The sequence below is a fragment of the Plectropomus leopardus genome, chromosome 21, assembly GCF_008729295.1.
Source record: "Plectropomus leopardus isolate mb chromosome 21, YSFRI_Pleo_2.0, whole genome shotgun sequence".
NCBI lineage: Eukaryota > Metazoa > Chordata > Actinopteri > Perciformes > Serranidae > Plectropomus > Plectropomus leopardus.
Genome location: NC_056483.1, coordinates 10,797,098 through 10,822,452, shown reverse-complemented (window position 1 = coordinate 10,822,452; position 25,355 = coordinate 10,797,098). Strand labels below are relative to the sequence as shown.

Below are 25,355 nucleotides of genomic sequence, written 5' to 3'. Positions count from 1 at the left end.
AACCTTTGCCTCGTTCAGCGACCTTGAGTAAGATATTAAACTCCTTGCTGGTAATGCTGTTTAATAGCTGATCTTACCTTTGTAGAGGGTGTAGCAAAAAAATAAGGAGCCATTGAAACTGCCAAAAAATGTTTCTAAACCCCTATATTCTACTGTGTTTTGAATAACGTTACCATCCTATGGAGAATCAGTGACCAAATGTGCAGTCTAAACATGTTTAGCATCTAGATAACATCTGAAGGGCACTGTCATTAAGATAAGTAGAAACCTTTGTCTAAAGCAATGAGGTTGGGCTTTGGAGCACAAAAGGTCACATTTTATGTCAGTGATCGAGTTTATGGGGTCAGTTGTTCTTCACTGGTGACATTTTAAAAATCACATATAAGAGAAGTATGCATGAATTAACATTTTATCTTGCTATTAGCATCCAGTGACTAAACAGAGCCTGTTACAATGCTGTCCTTAAAGTCTTGAACAAAACAACATTTAATATTAACAAATGTATTCCTAATGCCATTTTTCATTGCTCAATTAAAAAATAAGATATTCCACCACACAGATAGCATGTGATCATTTGCTTAAAGGAATATTTCAACCCCCAATTGACCATCAATTACTCACCCCCATGATAAAATTGTAAATGTCTTAAAGTCTTAGGTGTCCTCATTTAACAATAGTAATACATGTTATGTAGAATCACTAAAGAAAACTTATGTTACACATAATAACTTATGTTATTCTCATATGCCTTCATGCTGTACAAAGAATCTTGAAATGGAGGAAATTCTCGATTAATTAAAGTCATAGGGGTCAACAACAGCAAAACATATAAAAAAATCTGTTAACAAACTCACAAAACGTGTGTAGTATAATCCAGGTCTGGTTTATCCAGTTGTATGCTCAGTATTTCACAAACAGAAAGCCCTTTCTAACAGGGAACTGAACTAAAAGTGAAACTTGAATATGCTCTCTTTTAAGTCAAACTCCACTGACAAAAATACCTGGTTGCTGGTTTGTGTTATTGTCTAATTCTGGCTAATCTGAACTAACACTTTAAAATACCAAAGTTACACAACAACATGAACAAACAAACTGATCGAGGCAGTGGTAGACCAGCAGCTCACTCAATCAGTGTGGTAAACTTACTGTATTTGTCAATGGAGTCTGGCTTTTAAGAGAACATAGATAAGCTTTGCTTGTGGTTCATTTCCCCGTTGGAAAGGGTTATCTGTTTGGGAAGCACTAATCATATGACTGGATAAATTACACTTCAACTGTAAAGCACCGGTTGTGTAACATTTTGTAAACAGATGTTTTGATATAGTTTTGCTGTTGTAAAATGCAGATGCTATGACTTTAATACATAAACAATTTTCTCTGTTTCTGGATTCTTAATTCACTGTGGAGGGATGTGAGAAAATCAATGTTTTCTTCATGAATTCAAGGTATCATGGGATGAGTAATTAATATAGAAATGGTTATTTGAGCTGTAAAGTATTCCTTTAAGTTTAATATCCTGCTTCACCCTATAGGAACGTAGCACGTGAAACTATGTGGCCTTTTGCATGTCTGGCCCTGACATATACTCTATGCTTATTATTAGCCTCAACTAGACTGGAGAAGCATCCACAGGGGCACAGGTGATGTGTAACTGACAGACACAATAAGTAAGCCACAAACAAACGGACCAATGAAATAGCTCTGAGGACTGAAGTCACTCTTGTCCAAAGTTCTTGTCCAGCTTATGTTTTCTTTGGTTGGTGTAGTGGTTCTCTTTTGTTCTACTGTACTCTTCCTGAATGCGTCTGTTTGAAGACAATTTGATTAATTACTGCGTTTGCATAAGAGTAGCACATGTTGTTATGAGGCAAGCTATGTGCCGGCTTTAACTTCTTTTGGTCTACCAATTTTTGCGTAGTTGGATATTAATTTTGTTAGACAGGTACAATGTTGCAGAAGAGATTTTGTGTCACTGTCTTGCTCCTTCTATTGGTGGTCAGATGTGTAACACAGGATGCAACTCAGAATAAAGACTGTGTTTGTGGACACCCTGGAATACCAGGGGACCCTGGACATAATGGCACACCTGGCAGAGACGGCCGTGATGGACTCAGAGGTGACAAAGGTGATCCAGGTAGGTTTAGAAGCGAAGACTTTTTCTTTAGAACTTGCCTGCACTTTTTCCTAAATGTGTTGAGCTTCAACTTCACAGTTTATAATAACTTTTTTTTCTGTGAATTACCCATTAAAAGGTCAAGTTGGCCCTATTGGAGCAGCAGGCTTTAATGGCCAAAAGGGGGACAAAGGGGAATCTGGTATGTATCTTCAGAATTAACTGCACTATGAAAAACAAAAAAAACAGATCTGTAGAGTTACCTGTGTTGAAACAATCCTTTTTCTTTTTTACCAGCTCTATGTATTCATATATTTAACAATATATAAATATATTATTACATAACACTGAATCATTTACTGGTCATTTGCAGGTGCAGTTGGCCCAGTGGGACTCAAAGGAAAAAGGGGAGAAAATGGAGAACGGGGACCTCCAGGGAAAATGGGGCCCCAAGGAGTCCAAGGACCCACTGGCCTGAAAGGAAATACGGGAGATTTTGGGCCACCTGGACCCCAAGGACCTAAAGGTGATGTTGGACCTCTTGGACCAGAGGGTCCCAAGGGGGAAATTGGCCTTAGAGGTGACAGAGGTATTCAGGGACCACTGGGGCCCCCTGGCAGGCCAGGCCTTAAGGGGGAAATTGGTGTTCCAGGTCACAAAGGCAACATTGGTTATCGTGGGGAAAGAGGGACTCGAGGAGAGAAAGGTGATAAGGGTGAGAAGGGAGATGCCGTTGTTATCTCAAAGAGTGCCTTCTCTGTGGGCCTCACAGCACAGAGTAAACTCCCAGCACCTAATGCACCCATCCGCTTTGACAAGATCATTTACAATTCACAGAATCACTATGATCCACAAACAGGGAGATTCACGTGCTCCGCAGCTGGAGCGTATTTCTTCACCTACCACATCACTGTGTTCTCCAGAAACGTGAAGGTTGCTCTGGTGAAGAATGGTGCAAGGATCATTCACACTACGGATAACTACCAGAGCAGCGAGGATCAGGCAGCAGGGGGCACTGTGCTGCACCTGGACGTGGGGGACAAGGTGTGGCTGCAGGTGACTGGAGGAGAGCTATACAATGGGCTCTTTGCTGATGAAGATGATGACACTACATTCTCTGGCTTCTTGATCTTTGGGGCTTAAATGAGCCAGAATTTCTTCGTGATTGCCGGTGAACGTTTTTAAAAAATATCAATCAGTCATAAGATATCAGCCTGCCTCTAAACTGTAGTTCTTTAGCTGACTCTGTAATGACTTGTGCAATGTAACTAAGTACATTCACTTAACGACTGTACTTAAGCTCAAATTTGAGGTACTTTACTTGAGCATTTCCTTTTTATGCTACTTTAATGCTTCTTCTCACATCATACTTTTTACTCCACTGCATTATTTGAATTCTGTGACTTTGCTGATGAAGATTTTACATACAAAACCCATGGCAGGCTTACCAAATACAAATTTTTGTTACAGATCAACTACCCAGGAATATAAAATAATTAACATATATCTTATAAATGTGTGAATCAATGATGATAACACAATAAATTGATCGACATTAATGCAAACCTTGGGCAAACTAGGGCAATGTCCATGCATTGTGGGTACTTTTCTTTTTTGATAATATGTACAGTTGCTGATAATACTAACATACTTTTATTTAGGCCAGATTTGTGGGACTTTTACGCTACTGTGTTAAACTTGTGCATCAGTGATAATAACCCAATAATGTGATATATAGACACTAATACAACACTCAGAGGAACAATTTCTCTGCATAATAAGTATTTTTCTTTAATGATAATAAGTATATTTTACTGATAATACTAAACATACTTTTACTGAAGCCAAATTTGCAGGACTTTTATACTGTTTTATTAAACGTGTGCATCAGTAATTATAACCCAGTGACATAATATAGGCACTAATACAACTCTCAGTGGAGCCATTTCTATGCATTATAAGTGTTTTTCTTTCTTGATAATAAGTACATTTTGCTGATAATACTTTGAATTAAAGTATATACAAGAATGGTTGGAGTGCAAGATATATATTGATATTTACATTGAAATTCACATTTATACAGGTTTGAGTGCAACTTTATGGTGTGGATGTGCCGCATGACCAGCAGCAGTGCCGGTGATGTGCATTAATGAACACGTTAATGTAACGTACAGTCTATGAGGAGAGTGCGTCAGTGGGGGACCTGGGCCTTGTTTATGAGGTCGGTGGCAGACGGGAAGAAACTGTTCTTGTGGCGTGAGGTTCTGGTCTTGATGGACCGAAGCCTCCTGCCAGAGGGGAGTGATTGGAAGAGTTTGTGTCCAGGGTGGGAGGGATCGGCACAATCTTACCTGCACGCCTCAGAGTCCTGGAGGTGTACAGGTCCTGGAGGGAGGGCAGACTGCAGCCGATGACTTTTTCAAGTAAGTAAGTATATAAGTATATTTTACTGATAATACTAAACATACTTTACTGAAGCCAAATTTGCAGGACTTTTATACTGTTTTATTAAACGTGTGCATCAGTAATTATAACCCAGTGACATAATATAGGCACTAATACAACTCTCAGTGGAGCCATTTCTATGCATTATAAGTGTTTTTCTTTCTTGATAATAAGTACATTTTGCTGATAATACTTTTAAACTTTAAACTACTTTAAACTTAAAAAATAATGTGAAATTGTGTGTGCATTATGTGGTTAAAACCAGAGCCCTTTAAGATTATTATTATTATTATTATTATTATTATTATTATTATTATTATTATTATTATTATTATTCTAGTGCACAAGTTAAAACGATTAAATTAGTCCTCTTGCTGGATCTTGGACAGGTACAATGTTCTACTGAGCGCGTCAGGCTAAAAAAAAAAAACATTAAACAGATTTATTTGAGGTGTGGCGTCGTGTTTGTCACAAGCAAAAGTTATCTCAGCTATGTGATTGTTCTCTACCCTTGCTGTTGTGTTACAATACAAAATCACGAAGGCATTCTTACTCCGGGGATGGGCATGCACAAACATTAATTGTCTTGGCATGATACAATGACATGACACGAGCGAGACAACTGGAAGGTCCAGTCTTTTTCTGTCTTCAAAGAGCCGCAGGAAGTAAGGAGTAGCATTCCTTTTTTTCCTCAATGAGGAACGCTCCAAAGTAGGCGTGGTTTGTGGTCACGAAATCATCTACTTAATTATGATTGGCCGTCAGCCGAATGGTCACGCTGCGGTCAACCAGTAACCTCAATGGTAACCTATGTAAGCCCCGCCCCCTAGAAACACTGCAACAAGTGCATTAATGATGCTTGCCTGCCCAATCCTTCAAGAAAGACCTCTTTGAACAGGAATCATCAACGAAATTATGAGCTCTTTTTGAGCGACTCCGGAGGATATAGAGTGACTCAGTTTTTATTTCGTGCACTCACTTGACTACCGTCAGGTTTTGCCGGTCGGCGGAAGCGAAGTTTAAAGCTTGCGCAATTTGCAAGAAGTTTACAAGTGAGCTCGTAAGCTAGCCCCAAGGTGCTAGCTTCTGTGTGTTTGAGAAGTCAGCCAGCCATTTGTCTCAATATGTTTGCGGAGTAACTGGAGAGCAGGGCCAGCGCACTTGTCGTGGTTTTTGTACCCGACATGTTTTTGCGGGAGGACGACGAGTGCGAGGCAGCAAGTCGTCGGACGTCGGAGAACCTAGCTTACTTCATGGCTAAACAACAAAAACAGCTGCTGTGTTGATGTGAGAAAAAGGGCAGGCGGACAACATCAGCGACTATGAGCAGGGTGAGCTAAAGCTTTGTTTTCAATTAACTACTCCGTGACTGCTAAAACAATAATAATAATATTCCTTTAAATTATTAATGTGTTTCACATTACAGTTGCGGTGATTTTCATTCTTGTTTTCTTGTTTGAAATGGGACCAGAGGGGGTTATTGTAGTGCATTACAGCCGTGGTTGTTATAGTGATGTGGGAGATGCCAGGCTGTGCAGGGAGTTGGTAAAGGAGGGGTAGGGGGCCACCTACTACAAAGAGCTTTATGGTCAAAGAAACTTAATTAATGCAGAAATAAATAAGCAGTTTGGCCCCGAGTTCTCTATGGGCTTAGAAAACTGCTCAGTGTAATCCCCCCACCATAGCTCCTTGTTTCAGATTCTGCTTCATTCTTCGCATTTTCCAACAGATCTGCACTTCCTTTAGTAGTTTGCAGTTATCACTAGAGTTTACTCACAATTAATTATGTTGTTTTCATAACTCCTCAGATGGATTTTATACTAGAGTATAACTGAAATGTCTTAAATACACCTACACAGGTCACAGTCCTCTGCTTTATAGGGGATACATAAATTATTAACTTAACATTTTTATAACAGTAATAAACAACTACGATATCATTTCACACTAGGCTACTTTCTATTTCTTACATAATTCTGCCTCACAGGGTACAAAACAGAACTGTTTCTGTAGTTAACTTATTCTCTATTTGTTTTCTTTTTTTTCCCACTTAAGTCCATGGAGCAAAGAAGCAACTTAAAACAGCTTTTTTTTTCAACAATAATACTAATATATTATATTTATGGAGTGCTTTTCAAAGTACTCAAAAGCATTTTACACAAGTTGTAAAAGATCATAAAATAGAATAGACTAAGATATACACAACATTAAAATGCAGACATTATTCACATATTGAAAGCAGTTTTGAAAAGAGCTGTGGCACAGTTATAAAAATAGATAATTACGCCAGAGAAATATTGTTTTAACTATTTTCTATTTCACACATACTTCCTTCAGAAATACTGTGGAAACAATTTTCTTTTTAATACATGGTTGTAGTTCTGCCTCATGAGTTGCAATATGTAGCTTTGTGTCTGTAGTTTTTGAACTTGTTCTGCATTTACATTTTGCCCTTTTTGTAGTGCTGGGACTGTCAAAAATGATGTTTGCACCAGTGAAATGCTGTGTAAACCAATTCCAAGCTCACAGACTTGTGTTTGCTTAATATTAGTATAATACTATATAATATCAGTGGATTTGTGCTCTTGAAAAGCTTTCTGTTTTCATGGTTTTTGAATGTTGATAGAACAGCCTTTTGATTATTGTTGCAGTGCTGTCAGGTTACACTGTTGACTGTTGACAACGAGGCTCAGTGGCGTTTTGTCCTCTCTAAGCCTTGTGCACTGTGTAGTGTTAGATTTCCGTCTGTCTGTCTCTGTGACAGTCCACAGCAGATCAGGTGAGTGAGGCTGCCTGTGTGAGAGTGGTGACACTCCCTGGTTTGGCCTGTACCTGCACTTCCCACGCTCTATAGAAAGGGGCGTGGCATCTCCCAAGTTCCTTCTACCCTCCAAATCAAAAAATGAGGAACTAGGTCGTGGAAAATATGAGACTGTAACCAAGGAATGTAACCAGTAGCACATGTGCTTACCTGATCCAGGTAGGACAAGTTGTGTAATTCAAAATCATGCAACCCAAAAAAAAGATAACATGAATACTGTTTATGGAATTTTAGCCTTTATCTCTTAATTTCCACCTTTAAAAGAACAGTTTTAAAGATTTAGGGGGATTTAGTGGCATCAAGTGATGAGGACTACAGATAGCAACCAGGTGAAACTTCTCCTGGTGAGAATTCGTTCAGTGTTTAATGTTCAGGTTTTTATTGGGGAGCAGAATTACTTGCAGCTGTCTTTTCCTCCCGAAAACAAAAATGGAGCAGGTGATTGAGAACAGTGAATAAAGCAGTTTACAAGTTACAAATCAGTGTGTCTCGGACACTGTTTCTCAAGTCAGAGATGACCTGTTAACCCAGCACCTGCTGTATGCTCACCTTTTTTCTCTGATAACTTAAGATCCAGATGTTAAAGTGGTTTTCACCGGGAGCCGAATTATCCGCTGAGCCGGTGATTAAAGCCAGTAAAACCACTGACTAAAGCAGTTTAATGTTAAACAAAAATGTTCTTCTGATACTGTTCGGCTGTTTGCAGAGGGCCTGCTTACTGCTTTGGCTGATGAACAACACAAATTGCCATATCTAGATCCAGTGTTTGGTTTGTGTGTCATGCGTTAGGCTCTTTGGACCAAGACCCATGTCCTATGTACATATAAATGTCTCATTATAAAGTAACAAAAACATGATTCTTATTTTCATGTGATTATTTACTAAAGAAAACATGCTTAAATATTATATTCCACTTCTGCCAATATATCCCCCTAAATCCTACACACTGGACCTTTACAAGCTTTGGGTGTCACTCTCAGTCAGGGCTGAATAGTCTAGTTGTCGCCCTGATTAGGCTATCATGTGTAGATGAAACCAGTCCTGAACACAGACTGGTAAAGCTCCACTAATCAGATTATTACTGGGAGTGGGATGGAAGAGGAATAGGCCATACACACACAAACATACACACTCCCACACACAGTTCCCTCACACAGTAGATTTCCTTCAGTTTTCTTGCTGACGCTTTAATTCTTAGCTTGGAAACAGCCTATAAGGTCCGATAACAAGCAATAAGGCTGAAAAGCTTTTAATATGGATTCAAATATTTAATGCTGAATATTGTGTTGTATAGTGTTTCCTAATCTTGCCAGACGCTTACACGGCAACACATTCACTTAAAATACAGTGAACTTTTCCTCCTGTGCTGAACATATGTGCAGCTTAAGTTCCAAAGAACCCAAGGTGAGCACACTGATTTAGCTAATCAGCCAATCTGTTCTGTTACACATTATGGCGTGTTGTTTTAGGACATCCTAGAGGTATGTGTTCCTCACAGCTTTCATTCCTCGAGACAGATAGGCGACCAGTAATGTGACCGCTTACAGAGGAATGGTGGTGTTGCTCCGGGGCGGTTTGTGTCTGTCTCAGAGTTAAGCCAGAGAATGAAAAATGACAGAAAAGCTGACTTTCCCTTGATACTCTCTGTCTGGTGTTTTTTTTAATTTAATGCTCAGTTCATTTTGGCCTAATTAGTTTTATCCTAACCTCAGGCAGGACATACCTCTGCAGAGGTGAACCTTTGGTAGGAGGTCTCTTATCACTATGCATGTATGACGCCTTGCATAACTGCCTGGGTTTTCTAGCCAAACAGGAAGGGAGTCTATGATTTAAATGCCTTCCTCCCTGCTCAGGTCTGTGCACACGGCGTGTGAATGCACATGCACATGGGTCGTGTAGTTTGAGAAAGGATGCTCAAACTAATTGTGCATGTGTTTTGGAGTGCATGTTTTTAGCCCTTGTATACATGTTTATGTATCTGGGAGAGTGCTCATCCTCATCTGTGGGAGTCTAATCTGAGGTTGGCTCCAGCTGGCTGCCATGTGTGTGGGGGGGGGCTCCTCCCTGAGCTCTTAATTAACTCTGGAGCAGGGCCCCAGTGTGCCGCTCCCATCCACAGCCTAGCAGGAGGAAGCCGGAGAGCAGCAGTGATCTTGGTGCACAGCCTGAGCAAAGACGATCTAGGAAAGTTCAACATAGTAAAAGTGACCTGCATTTACAGGCAGTAAGGCATGATTTTAACACGTAAGTAATATCTGTCTGAATGTTGCAAGATGCATAGCTGTAGACATGGATGTGGTAGATGTTTTTATTTTTCTTTACATGTACATGTTTCATTTAGTTTATTTTTGTGTGATTTCAGAAAACATGGAGGAAAGGTAAAGACGCCAGGCTTAAACTTTAGATCCTTTCTAAGAAGATGAACAAAATGAAATATGTTTCTTGAATTGCACCATTCTTATTATATGTTTGTATTGTGGACAGTATAAAATTAGTGGTGGATGAAGTACCTGAAAGCCACACTTGAGTAAACGTACAGATATCTTACCAGAAAATGACTTTTGCAGACGGCAAGTCACCTAAGTCTTTGAGTATCAGATTTTTTAATGTACTTAAGTATTACAAGTAATTTTGTGATATTAAATTTACTTAAGTTATGAAAGTAAAAGTACAAGAAAATGCTTAATGCCTAATGTTAATAAAAAAAGCAAGCAGTCAGACTTATGACGTTTACTTATTTGTAACATTCACAACCTTAATGCCCTTGGGAAAAAAACAAGGTGTGTTGTTTTTTTAAACTAAAGGATTTAAAGAACCAGATTCAGTTATTCCTTCCCTCTTATTCCTTCATTCTTCCGTCTGTGCCGTTCTCCCTTTCTCCCTTCTTCTCCTATTTTGTAGTATGTAATTAAAATGCTTAGGGGGATTGTAGTGGAGTGAAAGTATACATTTTATTTAGGAACTGTAGTGGAGTAAAAGTGAAAGCTGACAGAAATATAAAACCTCAAGCAAAGTACAGAAACTCTATAACCAAGTATTTTACTTTGATACATTACATCACTGATAAAAAATACAATTCCTTGAGTTAAATGCAATACAGTTTACCATTTTATTTTATTTCTGCAGTTGTTGAATTGGTTTGGTAAAATTGGCGGATTGCCAACAAACCTGCTGTTTCAACTGAAACAAGTTTGCCTACCGTACACATCAAAGCAAACAGTATAATTGAGGTTGATGCTTTCAGTCTAGACACAGTAAGGCTCATAAAACCATAACCAGGTTTAATGTGTGTGGTTAAAATGAACACAAATTAACATACTGTAGAGCTGTTGGACAACAAAGCATATTGCATATAAGGTGAAATCTGTGTTGCCTTTTTGTGAAAGTCACCACCTGCGTCAGCTTGGTCCTGGCTAACAGCATTGCCAAGTATTAGTAGATGCCAACTGGCCTGTGACAGTTGGCGCCAAGTTTGGGGAGAAGGCAGAAAGGTGTTGAAGGATAGCACAGTTGGTTGAATGGCTGATAGCACAGTGTGGGTATTCAAAACAAAAACAAGCTATGCGAGCTGTAGAAATTCCTTCCCTATCTCTTATCTTTCTGCTTGGAAAATATATGGAATAATTTATCCCGTCTATTTTTCCATTGCTACTCAATGTGATCCTTCCAGCGGCTGAGGAGGAGAAAGCACAAGAAGACAATTCAGCATAGCTTTGAAAGCAGCACATTGTTCATGAGGGGTGTTTACTGTCTGTCAGCAGCGGTGCTTGGCAGCGGTGGCTCTGTGTTTACATAAGTGTTCAGTGTGATGGAGCGAGCTGGTTGAAGTGACAGCAGATTCCACAGAGGGTTTGACTGAGAAAGCCCATCTGCTGCTGAACACGCATGAGGAAAGGAGGAATGGGAACGTTCCAGGATCCCTGCGACTCCCAGCATGTGTACATAGCAGACAGAGGAAACAACGCTGCCTTAAAAATGCCTTCAGTTTGTGTTAGGACTGAGTGATGCTGACAGTATCACATTTTTGTTGATTGCCTCAATAATAATGACAATATAATGTTTGTTTTTTTAATAAGCAGTATATAATTCATTGATGGTGTTTTGTATGTATGTAGATATATTTGTAAGTATCTATAGATGGTGTAGTTTATCATCAGTATTAATCACATGTTTATATTCTGCTCACAAATGATATATAAGGGAGTCAAAGTGAATTATTTCACTGAATATAATGATAATCCCAAAAACGGTTCCATGTCACTGAAATGAAACCTTTAAGAATATGAAAAGTAAGCATTTTTGAGTCAAATCTGAGAAAAAAATGGGTCTCACACACCATGATTGTGATCACATTAGGCGGTTAGACAAGTCCGAGTAGGAAAAGCACGGTGTAAATGAATGGTTCCTGAATTCCATTCAGATGCTTCAGTTTCTGGGTCTTTATATGGTGCATGGTGACTCACTGTCGCACTGTCATGGTTCACTGGTACAGTTGAATAGAGCAGAGCCTTTGTTAATGTTATTAGTAACACCTGTGCTAAATGTACCATGTGAAAAAAGCCTATTTGTAAAAAATTCATATAGACAAACATTGAGGACTGTGTATCAGGTTGAAGAGTTGAACTATGTTCCCTGTTTTAAAGACCACCCCCCCCCCCCTCGCCATCACCTCATCATCTACGTAATCTGGAGAAAACTGGGCAATTTATTGCATTAATCACAATGGATTAGAAAGTTTCATTGCTTAGTCACGCTCACAAAGCCCCACTTCAAAGGCTCAGCTGCATTTACCACTGCCCTGAATCTCACTCTCGCTCGCACACACACACACACACACACACACACACACACACACACACAGACATATAAAGCTGAGCTTAGCACAACACCACCCTGACCTGGGCCTCAGCTCTCCTTGGACGTTGAAATACAGCACCATGGACAAATGCATGTAGATGTTTTACTCCTCTGGATCCTGTGCACACTGAGGGACGCTCTTTTTTCTGGTTATCTGTGTCTCTCTGTATTCTCTCAGCTCCTCCTCTCTTACATACAGACACAGAGGACACTGTACTGTAAACAAACAATAGTTAATTCTTATGCTCCATCCTTTCAGGCATACTGTATGTCCTTTTCATGCTGATGTTCTCTGTGATTGTTTTTCATTGTTTTCCCTGGAAATGACTGCTAAATGTTTTTATTTTATTCAGGTGTCACTTTTACTATTTTTTTAAAATTTGCATGACATTTCTTGCCAAGTTGCTCATTGCACCCTTCTCCCATGTTTTCAAAAGATAGTTTTTGATACTTGTAAAAGGTTTTTGAACACAGCACAAGAAAACAAAAAAAAAGAATACAGTTTTAAAGGGGTTAATGCAGCATGCAACGATTTCTAAAATGAATCTCTGTTTGGTTTTGCAGGCAGAACAGCACGACAGGGTCTTGTCCACAAGCCAAGACTCCCTCCCGTGCCTCCACAGCTCTAAAGCTGACCCGCTGATCCGAAGCCGACCGCTCAGTGACATATACCCATTCCACAGTCATACTGAGAGAAGTGCAGTCCCATGTCTGCTGTCTGGCTGTGGCGCCCAAGTAGGCTCTGATGAAAACAGATTGAATTGTATCAACTCCTCCGCCTGGTCCAACCCTGTTATAAGTCAATCTGAGGGAGGAAAGCCTTACTCCTCAAGAATCATGAGGCTTTTTTCTAACTCGAGAAAAGGCCCTGTCCCTGCTCACACTACAACCAATGACCGCCCCACCTTAACCCACAACAATGACAGCAACAGCGGCCCTCAGTCCTGGTCAGGACTTCCAGGACTGGGTGTTGTTGACTCCTTCAAAAAGCTCCGCTCCTCTGTGCTCCAGGGTATACAGAGCAGAGGGGCAGCCACTCACGATGGAGAACATGAGCCACCAGATCAGGAAATGGCTAATGGCAACACTGACCCTGGCTTAGATGACGCAGCATATCGTTTAAAGATTGCAGAAGGATACAGAGTGTCTAATGGAAATTTAACTGTCCAAAATTTGGCTGTGATAAGCCAATGTGGATCAGATATTGAGGACTACGATGACGATGAAACTGATGAAGGAGGCGGTCTCACGCGAAACACACGATTGTCAAGGAGTATCAGGAGAGCATACGGAGCAGGACGCATCTCTTTACTCGACACAGGGAATAAGAGAATAGCAGGAAGTTGCACAAATGAGGCTACGGACACTCAGAAACCAGATCAGACATCCAAGGTCAATGCTCAAACGAAGAACATGAGTGAGAGCACAAATGTGAAGGTGCTGAGCAGACTGAGCAAAAGTGCAGAAAACCTTCATATATTTAAGGCACCTTTCAGACGCAAAGCACCATCTCCAGGACCTCTCTCGCCTCAGGAGGAACCTAGAAGGACTAAAAATGGGACACCAAACATCCAGAGGACAGCCAGCGCTTCCTCAGTGGACCTGCGGGGCCACTCAGCTAGCCGCAGAAAAAGCCCTGTGATGACTAAGGGGCCGATGCTAAAGCTAGTCGGCAGCATGACTGACCTGACTGTCCGACGCAGACGAAGTCCCTCCCCCAGCCCCACTTCTCCATCTCCCTTGTCACCCCTGACCCGTCTCCATGACGACTACTCCCGCCGTGTGCCTTGCCTAGCAACCAGCGAGCGACAGCGCAGGCCCTCGCCCGTCAGAGCCAGGGTCATGTCTGTCGAACACAACCCACTGGTTCATGTCCAACTGGAATCTGATGTCAGCCCTCAGCAGCACCAGGTTCTCATCAGCCAGGTTTCTGTGGAGCCTCCAGAGGGAACAGAGACTTCACCTGGTATCTCTGCTCATTATGAATCACTGACTGAGGCCACAAGTGGCTATAAAGCAGAGTGTGAGTCATCTCCACTCAGCCAGAAAAAGCAAGAGCAACAACAGGAACAGACTGAAGTCAACCTGCTACAGAATGAGGTAAGGTAATAACTTGAAAACAATGTGCCAGGGTTCAAATATCATGCTTTGTCTGCCTGTCCAGTCGATCAAGTGGACAGAAATATAACTGCCCAAAGCTGATTTTACTTACCCCTTTACAAATTGTTTTACGTAGGAGAAGTCATAGATAGATGAGGCACATTGATGATGTCCTTGTGTATTGACATCAATGGACGTAGGTCACATTCCTGATTCAGTAGGTGTTGTCATCGTACAGTCTGCATACAACAAACTTGATGTCATGACATTATAACATAAGTTTATTAGATCCATGTTGCACATTGTAGCTTGCACCAAACTCTGTTGGAGGCTTAAGCCCAGTTCAGACCAAGAATTTGCAAGGAGACCAAACTATTTGAGAGCACTGCAGATCAAAGTTGCAATGTTGTGAACTGGTTTGTTTCAGTTAGACTTGTGCCAGCTGATGGTGTCGCATCTGACTTAGCTTGTCAAGTTGTTAGCAACTGGCTTCAGAACGTAAGGCATATCACCAGCCAGCCGGCTTGTAGCAAAGTCCATAGGCCAAGTTAGTCACACTGACTGCAGACGGTGTGTTAGCCCATCTGATCAACATCCCTGCTGCTGGTGACATGTATGTTGGTTTCTGTCCTCAGGGTGTATTGGTGTTGAATGATGGGTTGCTGCTGCTGCTTGCTGTTTGCTGTATGTGGGCCTGTCATACACACTCTTGACTAATTAATCTGCGCTGGTTATTTAAATTATTGTGGTGTTGTATTTATTAGAAATACTCTCCATCACAGACTCAGGTCTTTTCATTTATGTTTTTGCTATTTCATCACTACCAGAGATGCAACTGCAGAAAGCTTCACTATCACTATCCTCATTCATATTTTTAAGAAGCTACAAATTACATTGTGCCACAAAATAAGCCTGACGCTAGAGTGGAAGTGCAGAGAGTAGTCGGTATGGAGAGGATACACGTCTTGTCGCATTGGTGTAAACTGGGAGGTTTTCAGAACATTTGGAATACTTGGTCTGAACTGGGCTTTAAGCTTCAGCTAATAAACGTTTTTACCTGCCACCAGTTTCTTGTGAGTGCCTGGTTGAAACTGCACATGTGCAACTCTCATCAGAGATGAGAGGGAAGCGACATTGCTCGCTCCTTAGCTACTTCCATCATCAGCTACAGATAAAAAAGGATTTGCAGTTCTTTTTTTATGGACAAATGGATTGCTTGATCTAAAAGCCCAACATGGTATTTTACTTGTCCCAAGCAATCCTTATAGTTGAGCCATGTACACTTTAGGTTGAGAGGAATCTGATGTTGATATGATGCAGTCAGTATTGCTCCAACTGCTTATTAGCGCAGGACATGCAGATATTCTGACCCAATGCAGGAGGTGTGTAAAACAATAATGATGACATCAAGCTCAGGTGTTATCTTTATGCAACTGGTGTCTTTGATTACAAAGCTTTTCACTGCTTACAGCAAGATAAAATGTACTGCAGCTAAGGAGAACAAAGCTACAAAATGTTTTGTACTGTCACACATTAGCAGCACCTTCATCACTGACTTTGAACCATGGGATTGGAAATCATTAGAGGCTCTCTGTAAAGTTTCAAAGAGGAAGGAAGGAAGCACTGACAGTTGAAAGATTGAATTTCTTCCTCTATTTCTAGAACAGCAAGATCATTAATGGGTGCCAATCTTGCTGTTGAATGGCATTGAGTGTTATCTTGGGAAAGGAAGCATCACACCTCTAACAAGTGATTTTTATGAAGTGATCTTTGAATCTGGCATGATTCTAACACACTGAGATAAGTTCTTATGTCAACGTGATGCTTGTCAGTATTGTGCTTGTATGTTAAAACCGAGCTCTGCGTGTGTCCAAAGTCCCCTTTGGTGTCAAATAAATAACGACGTAGGCATAAATCGTTTTTCACTGTCCTTTTTCCTGTCAGTGGTGTTTGATATACTGACTTCTGCCGCAGCAGGGTCACATGCTGGAGCCAGCTGTTCTGTGCTACCAGGCACACTGAAGGAGCAGAGTTAATGATTAGGCTTTGTTTATGATTAGTGGCCCTTGCGCAAAGCCGCTTCATAGTCCTGGTGCTGTGGGAGGGTAGGGAGCTATGAGTGAGCACGTCCCCCGCCTCACGTCTCCCTGTTCCCTCTAGCTGAAGCCGAGTGGATCAAAGTCCAGCACCATGGGCACTGGGCCTTGGACAGCTAGCAGCACCACCAGGTAGAAGGGACCGTAAACACACCGCTATAGTGAAATGTGTTTTTTTCTCAGAGGAGGATTTTACCTTTAAGGATGAACCAGAATAATCTGATTTGTTTACTTTAGAAATCAGGTGGCTTTTACCGGCCGCAAAAAAAAGGGACTTGGCCTTGGAAACACAGGCCAGTCTGTGTTTGTGTTTGTTTCACAATGGTGCTGGTTCACTGCGTGCCTTTCCAGTGTATATGCCGGGGAGCGGACCCAGATCGAGAAAACCAGGAGGTGAGGATTGATATCGCAGGCTGACTAACAGACTTGGAAGAACTATTTCCAAATGAGTAACCATTAGCCAATATTTGACCGCTGAGTATACTGACATACATACAGAATGATAACATTTAATTGTGGAATATTTGTGGAATTTCTGTTGCAGTTCTTGTTTGAACTTGATAAGCTTAGGGGTTTATTGAGTTCAATATATGGAGCCAATCACTGTGTGAACTTGAATGCTTTCATGTGATAATGAAGTTTCTCATGAGAATCCTGATAAGTTAATTGAAATAGTTTTGCGTGATTCTTGTGGTTTTGCACTGAGATCAAATCAAGACAGTTTCTTCAGTTTGGAACTTTTATGACTTGCCGTTACATTTTGCTCTGTTTCTGATTAACAGATGTTATTCACAGCTGACATTATGTTTTACATGTCTGTGCATTGCAGATCGTTAAACAGGGGAAAATCAATATCATCGTCCTTGAGTTTTGAACTTTTTCCCTTTTGATCCCTAGGTGACATCAGAACAACAAGGGCAAGAAGCACTTCTCCAAATAGATGAAGTCTCTCCAACAACCAGCAGCACCCCTCCTATCTCTCCTACGAGCCTCTCAGACTCATCCACATCACCCACAGATGCATCCACAGAAACATCCTCTGTCAAGCCCAGGCGAAGGAGTGGGCGCCCGAGACCTCGGCCCATCTCTGACTACGGGCAGCTCATTTCCAGGAAGCACTCCATTCCCGAGGAAGTGGCAGAACTGCGTGCTGAAGATAGGACAGCAAATACATCATTGCATAAAGAATGCAGTGGTAATGACACGTGTGGGAATGGAGAGAGCCCTGAAGACTGCACAATGAGCGGAGACCTTCAAAGCATGAGGCAGCGCCCGATCTCGGTGATCGGAGTTGTGGATCTGTTCCCTGCTGATGCCGAGGAGAAAGACGACTGCCTTCCTTCTGTAAGCCTTTATAGTTAAAGTTAAAAGGAGCTCTATGCAACATTCGAAGCATTAATTTTGCAGCAAACAACAATTTGCTGTGTAAAGTTATAGTGGAGTAATGGCATACTGAGCAGAGAATAAAGTCACACTACCTGTGTGTATGTTGTACTTCTCTGTGGGTTGTTGTGGTAGCCAATGCAACCATTTGTGCATGTTGGTGCAAGCATGTATCCCACTGGCTAGCTAATGGTCGCCAATTTACATTGTGGTCATTGAGCCGGTTCCTACTGACAAGTGCAGAGCCATAGCATTACGTGACTTATAAAAGTGACAAAAATTGCATTCATTGCAGTTTTGCATAATATGGCTTTTTTGAATAGCCTGAAGTACCACCTCATGTGAGCATAAAAGCTTTTTTGCATTAAATGGGAGTTTTTTTCAAAAACAACGGCTTTCCATTCGGCATATTTTATATTTCCAATTTCAATTTGTGCAATTTTAGGGTTCATGGAAACCTGCCTTGTGTTAGCTGCTGGCTGCTGGCTCAGCCACTTGCATGTTGAGAGCCGTATGCACACAATCTGATCAGACTCTGAATTATAGATATGTTCTAGATGTTGTACACAGCTCTTTTAAACCTACTTGAAGCTCATAGTTTTTGAAAAAAGTAAAAAAGCTTAGATGCATTGTCATCTACTTTTTATCAACTGTAAATGTGGTTCTATACGTATGTTTAAATCAGTTACATGAGTATCAAGGTTGCCTTTAGGCTGATGTAGAAAATTCCCAGTTATATTTATTTTTCAACTCAAGGCTATTGTTTCCAAAGTGTTGAAAAACACTGTGTATCCTCCATATCGTGAGGTAATTTCCTGTCTATGTTAACCATGTGATTGGTAGTTTATACATAAGGCTCAGTTTTTGTTTTACAGATTTACTCTGAAGAATATCTTGATATTTTCAAGGGAGCAAATCAGTTTATATTGATTTTAACTCAGGTCAGCTTGATTTGTTTCCTGCTGCTGCAGCAGAAACAATCGTGCACTTATGATCATAGAAAGTGTGTGTGTGTGTGTGTATGTGTGTATGTGCGCACGCAAGTGTGAGAAGGGAGGATGCAAAGCAACTCCTGTTTTAAGAGTCCCTCTAAGCAAGAATAAAACACAAAATTTAAATGCAAAATGTTAACGAGTTTAAATTACAAGTGGTTCTAAAACAGACTCTTTTTCTGCTTTTTGATGCCCTTAGCTCAGATGTTAAAAACACAAACAATGAACCTTGAACACCTTTTGCTTGTTCTCTTTTTTTATTTTCTACTTAAGTCCACAATCATGGTCTTTGTTATGAATGTTATCCATCAAGACGTTGCAAGCTTTATTTCTGTGCAACATAAAGTCATCAGAAAGGTAGTGAAAGCCTGAGAAAGCGAGCTCTGCCTAACTCCCAGGATGTTTCCTCTTGTCCTCTTTGCAGTCTCTGTCACGGCCGCCCATCCCCTCCCACCAGGTGCCCCCCTACAGAGCAGTGTCTGCCAGGTTTCGGCCCTCCACCCTCTCCCAGAGCACCCCCATTGGACTGGACCGTGTTGGACGGCGTAAGCTCCACAGAGTGCTCAGTGGTGAGAGCTGGGGTTGTTGTTGATCACAAATTTTAGTCTGTGGGAAAGCTGGGTCTGGGAATGTCAATAAGTGAGTTGGAGGAAAATATTGGTTTGGAGCCAGATGTGGGCGTACCTCCATCTGTGGCTTGTTTTCTGGATTATTTACATCTTGTCAGAAAGTTTTGAGCTCCATACAGTCTTTTAATCCCTGTGTATGTGTTGCAGATGGTGTGTCTGAGTGCTCAGCGACACTCGATGACAGCGTTAGTGAGGAGGAGGAGGGCAGCTTTGATGAGCTCACTGATGTCACACCATACCTCCAGCCAGGGGTGGAGCTCTCTGTGCTCAACGAGGTAAGGCTGAGCAGCTTGTCATTTGGCAACACTCACAGACATCTTCTTCAGAGATGTGTATTGAATTTATGATGCAACATGCATCTTGTCGTGTGTGTGCCTCGTGAACAGCCATGTGAGAATGTTGTGTTTTAGAGATGTTTGGCCACAGTAAAGCAGAACAGACAACCATTACGGTGTCCACAAGTCTAGACATAATCTTACATGTTAGACACAGGCTTAGCCTGCATGTAATTGTATCTTTATCTTATCTGTGTGTGCTGCTCAGTGGATAAGCTCAGGCCACACGGTGTATGCTGAGGCTCTCTGGGACCATGTGACCATGGAGGAGCAGGAGCTGGCCTTCAAGGCTGGAGATGTTATCCGTGTCCTGGATGCCTCACATAAGGACTGGTGGTGGGGCAGGGGGGCTGACAAGGAGGGCTGGTTCCCCTCCAGCTTTGTGAGGGTAAGTGGACTTCCTGACCTATGTCTCTAACACATGTTTGCTTTCCAGCAGCACAGAAAAGACTTGCAAACTGGCCGAGCTCCAAACAAACCTCACCAGCCCTCTTAACATTGTGTGTGGAAGGGTTCAAACCTCAGAGGCTCAGCTGGTTTCTGTGGTGACAGGAGCTGATTGACAGTTACGTCTCAATTAGGCGGGCTATAGTAACTATGGTGAGGTTATTTGATTGGCAGATGGGCGTCTGCTGTGGAATTGCCTGTAGCTGAATCAGTGTGGCCAAACAAGAGCTGGTTTAACCAGCACATGTTGCTACCATAGTGATGTGTAGTTTTTTTGTAGTGTAAGTAGTTATTGTTCTCCCTTTTGTTATAATGTTTATTTTGCTTATGAGCTGGAAAATGTATTTAAAGACTTAACAAAAATGTGTAAAGGGCCGTATTTGTTTCATTTGTTTAATAGTGTGGGGACAAGGAAAAAGGTTTTTTTAAAAGGCAATCCTGACTTGAAGCTTTAAAGAGCAACTTGCAGGTTAGGTCACGCACCAAGACATCTGGCCAGTTCGCCACTGGTTCTCTTCACACTGTATCTCAATTCCTCTGCAGTGGCTGTTATTTATACTAATTCGTGGCTGCTCCTGGTCTCTTGGATGGCTGGAAGGTTCATAATTGTTTGGTTGTGGCCTGTTATATGCATAAGAATACACATTTTCAAACTCTTACGTGTCAAAACAACTATTCTGATCCACATTTGCCAATGTTTAATTTGGCCGCTCTCCTTTCTGTTAGAATTCCCTCTGTAATCCCACTATGTATATTTATGTGTATTTGTTTTAAAAATAGTATCTACATCATTTTCCTACACATAGATTCACTGTGGTGTATAACCTCCAAGTTCCTCTTTAAGCACTTATTTATGATGTGAATGCTGCCCAGGAGGTCCCAAAATGAGTGTGTTCGATGTGTTTCAGGTGCGAGTGAACCAGGAGGATTCGAGTGCTGAAAGTGTGGAGAGTGTAGCGGACCAGGAAGATCCACCTCCCAGGGACACACAAAGCAGTCAGCACAAGGAACAGATGAGAACCAATGTTGTTCAGGAAATCATGAACACTGAGCGGATCTACATAAAGCACCTAAAAGACATCTGTGAGGTACGAGCATCAATATTTACATCTAAAGGCTGCTTTTCTCAAACATGAACTTTATTTAATCTATACATGATTCACAGCTCTTAAGCAGCCCTACATTATAATAATGTCAACATTTTGAAGAAATATTTGCAATAAGTCACATATGTATTTCAGAAGTGACTCAGCATCGTGGCACCTCCTGTTGGCCAGTGTTTGAACTGTTTTCCTACTGTCTCTTAGTGCAGTCAGCATTCTGGTTTTGTGTAACTTCCAGGGTTACATTCGTCAGTGCCGTAAACACCCGGACATGTTCACTGAGCTGCAGCTGAAGACCATCTTCAGTAACATAGAGGACATCTACAGGTTTCAGAGGCAGTTTCTCAGAGACCTGGAGAAGAAGTACAACAAAGACCAACCACATCTCAGCGAAATAGGCTCTTGTTTTCTCTTGCAGGTAGTGCCCACACGCAGTAAACGTTCCCCAGTTCACTAAATCCTTCAAATTCATTTATTTACCTGATTCAGTAGGTCTAAGTATTTATTAAATCATTCAATGCTTCTCCTTTTTCCATAGGGAGAAGGCTTCTCTATCTACTCAGACTACTGTAACACTCATCCAGCAGCCTGCGCGGAGCTGCAGCGCCTCATGAAGTCAGGAAAATACAAGCATTTCTTTGAGGCCTGCCGGCTCCTCCAGCAGATGATTGACATTTCCATTGCAGGTTTTTTGCTCACACCCGTCCAGAAGATCTGTAAATACCCCTTGCAGCTAGGAGAACTGCTGAAATACACCCCCAAAGACCACAGGTACTCCTCAGGAAGATCATAACTCCCCAACTTAAACTACTCTTTCACTACTTGCACTTAACACTTGCACCTTTTTTGGGTATTAAGTCATCTACTTTAGTGTTGACCCAATAATGGACACATTCAACTCAACAACAACCACATCTAATGCCAATTAATCACATAATGGACTATGTTGACTTGATGAAACTTTTGTTTGTGTAGCATTACTTTGCCTTGGTTGTACAATGAAAGCTTTAAGTGAGTATCTGCGATGATACTTAGGAGTATAGTATCAGCGCAGTATATAGCTTAGCATCAAGTAACATTAACTATTTCAATAGCTGTGAATAATTTGTCATTCTTTAATTCATCTGGAGTTACAGTGATCTGCATAGTGGAACTTTGATCATTTTCAAACCCCCATGATCCCCCACAGTTTCTCCATGAGCCTGACCCGAATCTGAACCATGCAGCAGTTCTGGGTTTTAGCCCGATTTAAAAAAATAAATAGCTTCTACCATAAAAAACTCTTAGCATTAAAACATTAATTGTAGGTTAAGCACTAACATGTTTTCCCACACCACTTCTCCTTCTTGTCTTTCCTCTGGTATTTTGATAGTCTGTAGTCAGCGCTGTGTCTTAACAGGTTCAGCAGAATGGGCTGTGCCCCTTAAGTGCGTCTCTGTTTCTGAGTGCACACAGTGGTCCATGGTGACACAGCTTGCAGATGATAGCATGATAGCAGAGCATATCTCTCCCAATGCTGAGTTCATGAAGAACTGACAGTTTCATTAAAAAAAAAAACTGGCACAGTGAAATATTTAGACATTACAGCGCAGCCAGAATCTGGAAAATAGGACCTAATTGGGTTGGGTTAAAGAATCAAAGCTCTACTTCATAATATTCAGAAGACTTCTACTTTAAATAAAGAATTCACTTTAGTCCCTGTGAATTGAGGACGTACTTTTCTATGATTGAGATTGAAGCAGTGTGCTACTGTGAGTGGAAATGTCCTTTCCATCAATTTTATGTGTAGGGTGGGTGCTTGGCTCATTGTTCCCTTACTGATGTATTGCAGTGACTACAGCGGAGTGAGCAAAGCATATGAGGCAATGAAGAATGTGGCCAGTCTGATAAATGAGAGGAAGAGACGGCTGGAGAGCCTCGACACCATCGCTCACTGGCAGGTGGCCATTCTACACTGGGAGGTGATGACAATAAATCAATTTTCTTCCAATTTTTACTCTGGTATTTAATTAAATTAGTCTGTTTTCCAGCTGTATGTAAAGAAAATTAAAGGGTAGTTTTTTTGAAGCAGAGTCATATGTGGTACTTATTCATGATCAGTGTATTACCTACGGTACATGGCGGTTGGTGTGCTCCCAGTTTGGAAAAATGGGCATGAGTCCTGATAGAGAAGCTAAGCATTGAACTGTTGTGTAAAGGGACAGCATAAAAATACGTAACCACCTAAAAAAATACCCAATATCAGTTTAAGTGTTTGGTATTTTGAGAATATTTTCACCACTTTACTTTGCTGTCAGACAGCACTTTCATTTGGCACTACAGTTTCTCAACTGAAGAACTTCTCAGCTGAAGAATGCAAAAGCGTACCTTATATAACCCCACTTTAAAAAATCTGAACTATCCCTTTAAATATATTGTGTGAATCTTACGACTGTAATTATATTGTTGCAGGGACCTGACGTCCTGGAGCGCAGCTCAGAGCTGATCCACTCTGGTGAGCTGACTCGAGTCATCCGACAGGGCAAAATGCAACAGCGCAGCTTCTTTCTGTTCGACCACCAGTTGGTCTTCTGTAAAAAAGACGTCCTGCGCAGAGACCTGCTCCACTACCGTGGACGGCTGGATATGGACCAGACCGAGGTGGTGGACGTGCCCGACGGGCGGGACCTAGACCTGGGCCTGACCCTGAGGAATGCTCTGCGTCTGCGTCACGCCTCCACCCTGGAGTTTGTGTGCGTGCTGTGCTGCAGGAAGGCCCAGGACAAGCAGAGGTGGTTACAGGCGTTTGCCAAGGAGAGATACAGAGTCAAAGAAGATCAAGAGATGGGTGAGTCGTGCTGAATTCCTTTCACTCATGACGCACAACAGCTTCTGTGGGCAGAGGTCAAATAAAAGGTGAACAGGGTAAAATGATTGTTGGAAAAAAGGGGGTGGTCAGAAATATTTTGACCTGAAGGTGTATTTATGTGTGTTTCTTGGCAGGAATGGAGATCAGCGAAGAGCAAAGAAAACAGGCCATTGTTAATGCCAGAAGAGCCAAACAGAAGAAGAACAAAAGTAAGGAAGTATTTTGTATTATGCCTTTAGCCACTCTTCATTTAAATTTACCACATTTTTATCTTAAATTTGATTTTCATTCACAATTTTGATTTCTTTTTTTTTAATTCACCTGTTCACCATTTAGCCATTGGTTACTCTGGTTCTGTCCCACCGCACCACCAAAACCTTCACCCACTTCACCAGCGTCACATCACCATTCCAACCAGCGTGCCTCAGCAGCAGGTCTTTTCACTGGCCGAGCCCCCAAAACGAAAGCCTTATCACCTGTTGTACAGCATCACCCGCAACGCCTTTTTCAGGAAATGAGGCTTTGCTCCCTCAACTTTTTTTCCTCCCTGTGCACATTCAGAGCACACCCAAACCGTCCTGAAGACTCGAAGAACACTTTATTTTTTCCTGTATTTTTTTCTGCCTGTGAATGTACTGTTAAGTTCTATTTTTGTGCCTCGTGTGTCTCTGTCTTTGTGTCTGTTGTTGTTGTTGCATGATGAAGTTTAGTGCCTGCAGTTTGAAAGGGGCACGACAAAAGTGTTAAAATACTGACTGTCAGTTTTGTTGGTGTGTTAAAGATGCTGCTCACTCAAGAGGCTCCCACCCCTTTGTCTTATTAATTCCAATTGAATTTTTTTATTATGTTAATTAAGACAACAATGGATATTCTGCTTTTAAGTTGACAAACATGGTTTTAGTTTATTTCAGAAGCTGGCCCCCTTTTTTTGCTGCAAGTCTGTCAACTCTGAGCACAAAACAGCCGGAGGGTAATTTAACTGACACCTACCTTGTTAACACTGTAAATAAAACTCTTGTACAAACATACCAAACAAGAATGTTGTCACTTTAAGATAATTCTGTTTGCAAATCCATTTGTTTCTTTTTATTGCAGAGCAAACACAATAGACTTTGTTTGTTGCCTGCTGAATATTGGTTCATGTGAATTAGAAAGAAGGTAGCGATAGAAGTTAATGAATGAAACA

The 25,355-nt window shown here is 41.3% G+C and overlaps 2 protein-coding genes across 3 annotated transcripts; both read left to right on the top strand.

The window, feature by feature from the left end:
- Positions 1-1,784: 1,784 nt before the first annotated feature.
- Positions 1,785-4,081, top strand: c1qtnf9 (C1q and TNF related 9). The gene is made up of 3 exons (XM_042510671.1): positions 1,785-2,134; positions 2,253-2,315; positions 2,487-4,081. Exons 1-3 carry the CDS (start codon positions 1,948-1,950, stop codon positions 3,254-3,256), a joined length of 1,020 nt encoding a protein of 339 aa, XP_042366605.1. The 5' UTR covers positions 1,785-1,947; the 3' UTR covers positions 3,257-4,081.
- Positions 4,082-5,452: 1,371 nt separating this feature from the next.
- spata13 (spermatogenesis associated 13) lies at positions 5,453-25,205 on the top strand. 2 transcript variants are annotated; one of them, XM_042510362.1, is made up of 13 exons: positions 5,453-5,889; positions 12,801-14,336; positions 17,330-17,776; positions 19,232-19,376; positions 19,584-19,711; positions 19,980-20,159; positions 21,127-21,306; positions 21,560-21,739; positions 21,860-22,092; positions 23,153-23,282; positions 23,773-24,148; positions 24,304-24,378; positions 24,506-25,205. In XM_042510362.1, the coding sequence occupies exons 1-13, from the start codon at positions 5,881-5,883 to the stop codon at positions 24,685-24,687; spliced, it is 3,801 nt and encodes a 1,266-aa protein (XP_042366296.1). In that variant the 5' UTR covers positions 5,453-5,880; the 3' UTR covers positions 24,688-25,205. The 2 variants fall into 2 exon arrangements, with proteins under 2 accessions (XP_042366296.1, XP_042366297.1); XM_042510363.1 differs by lacking the exons at positions 5,453-5,889; positions 12,801-14,336 and adding an exon at positions 16,483-16,825.
- Positions 25,206-25,355: the final 150 nt, after the last annotated feature.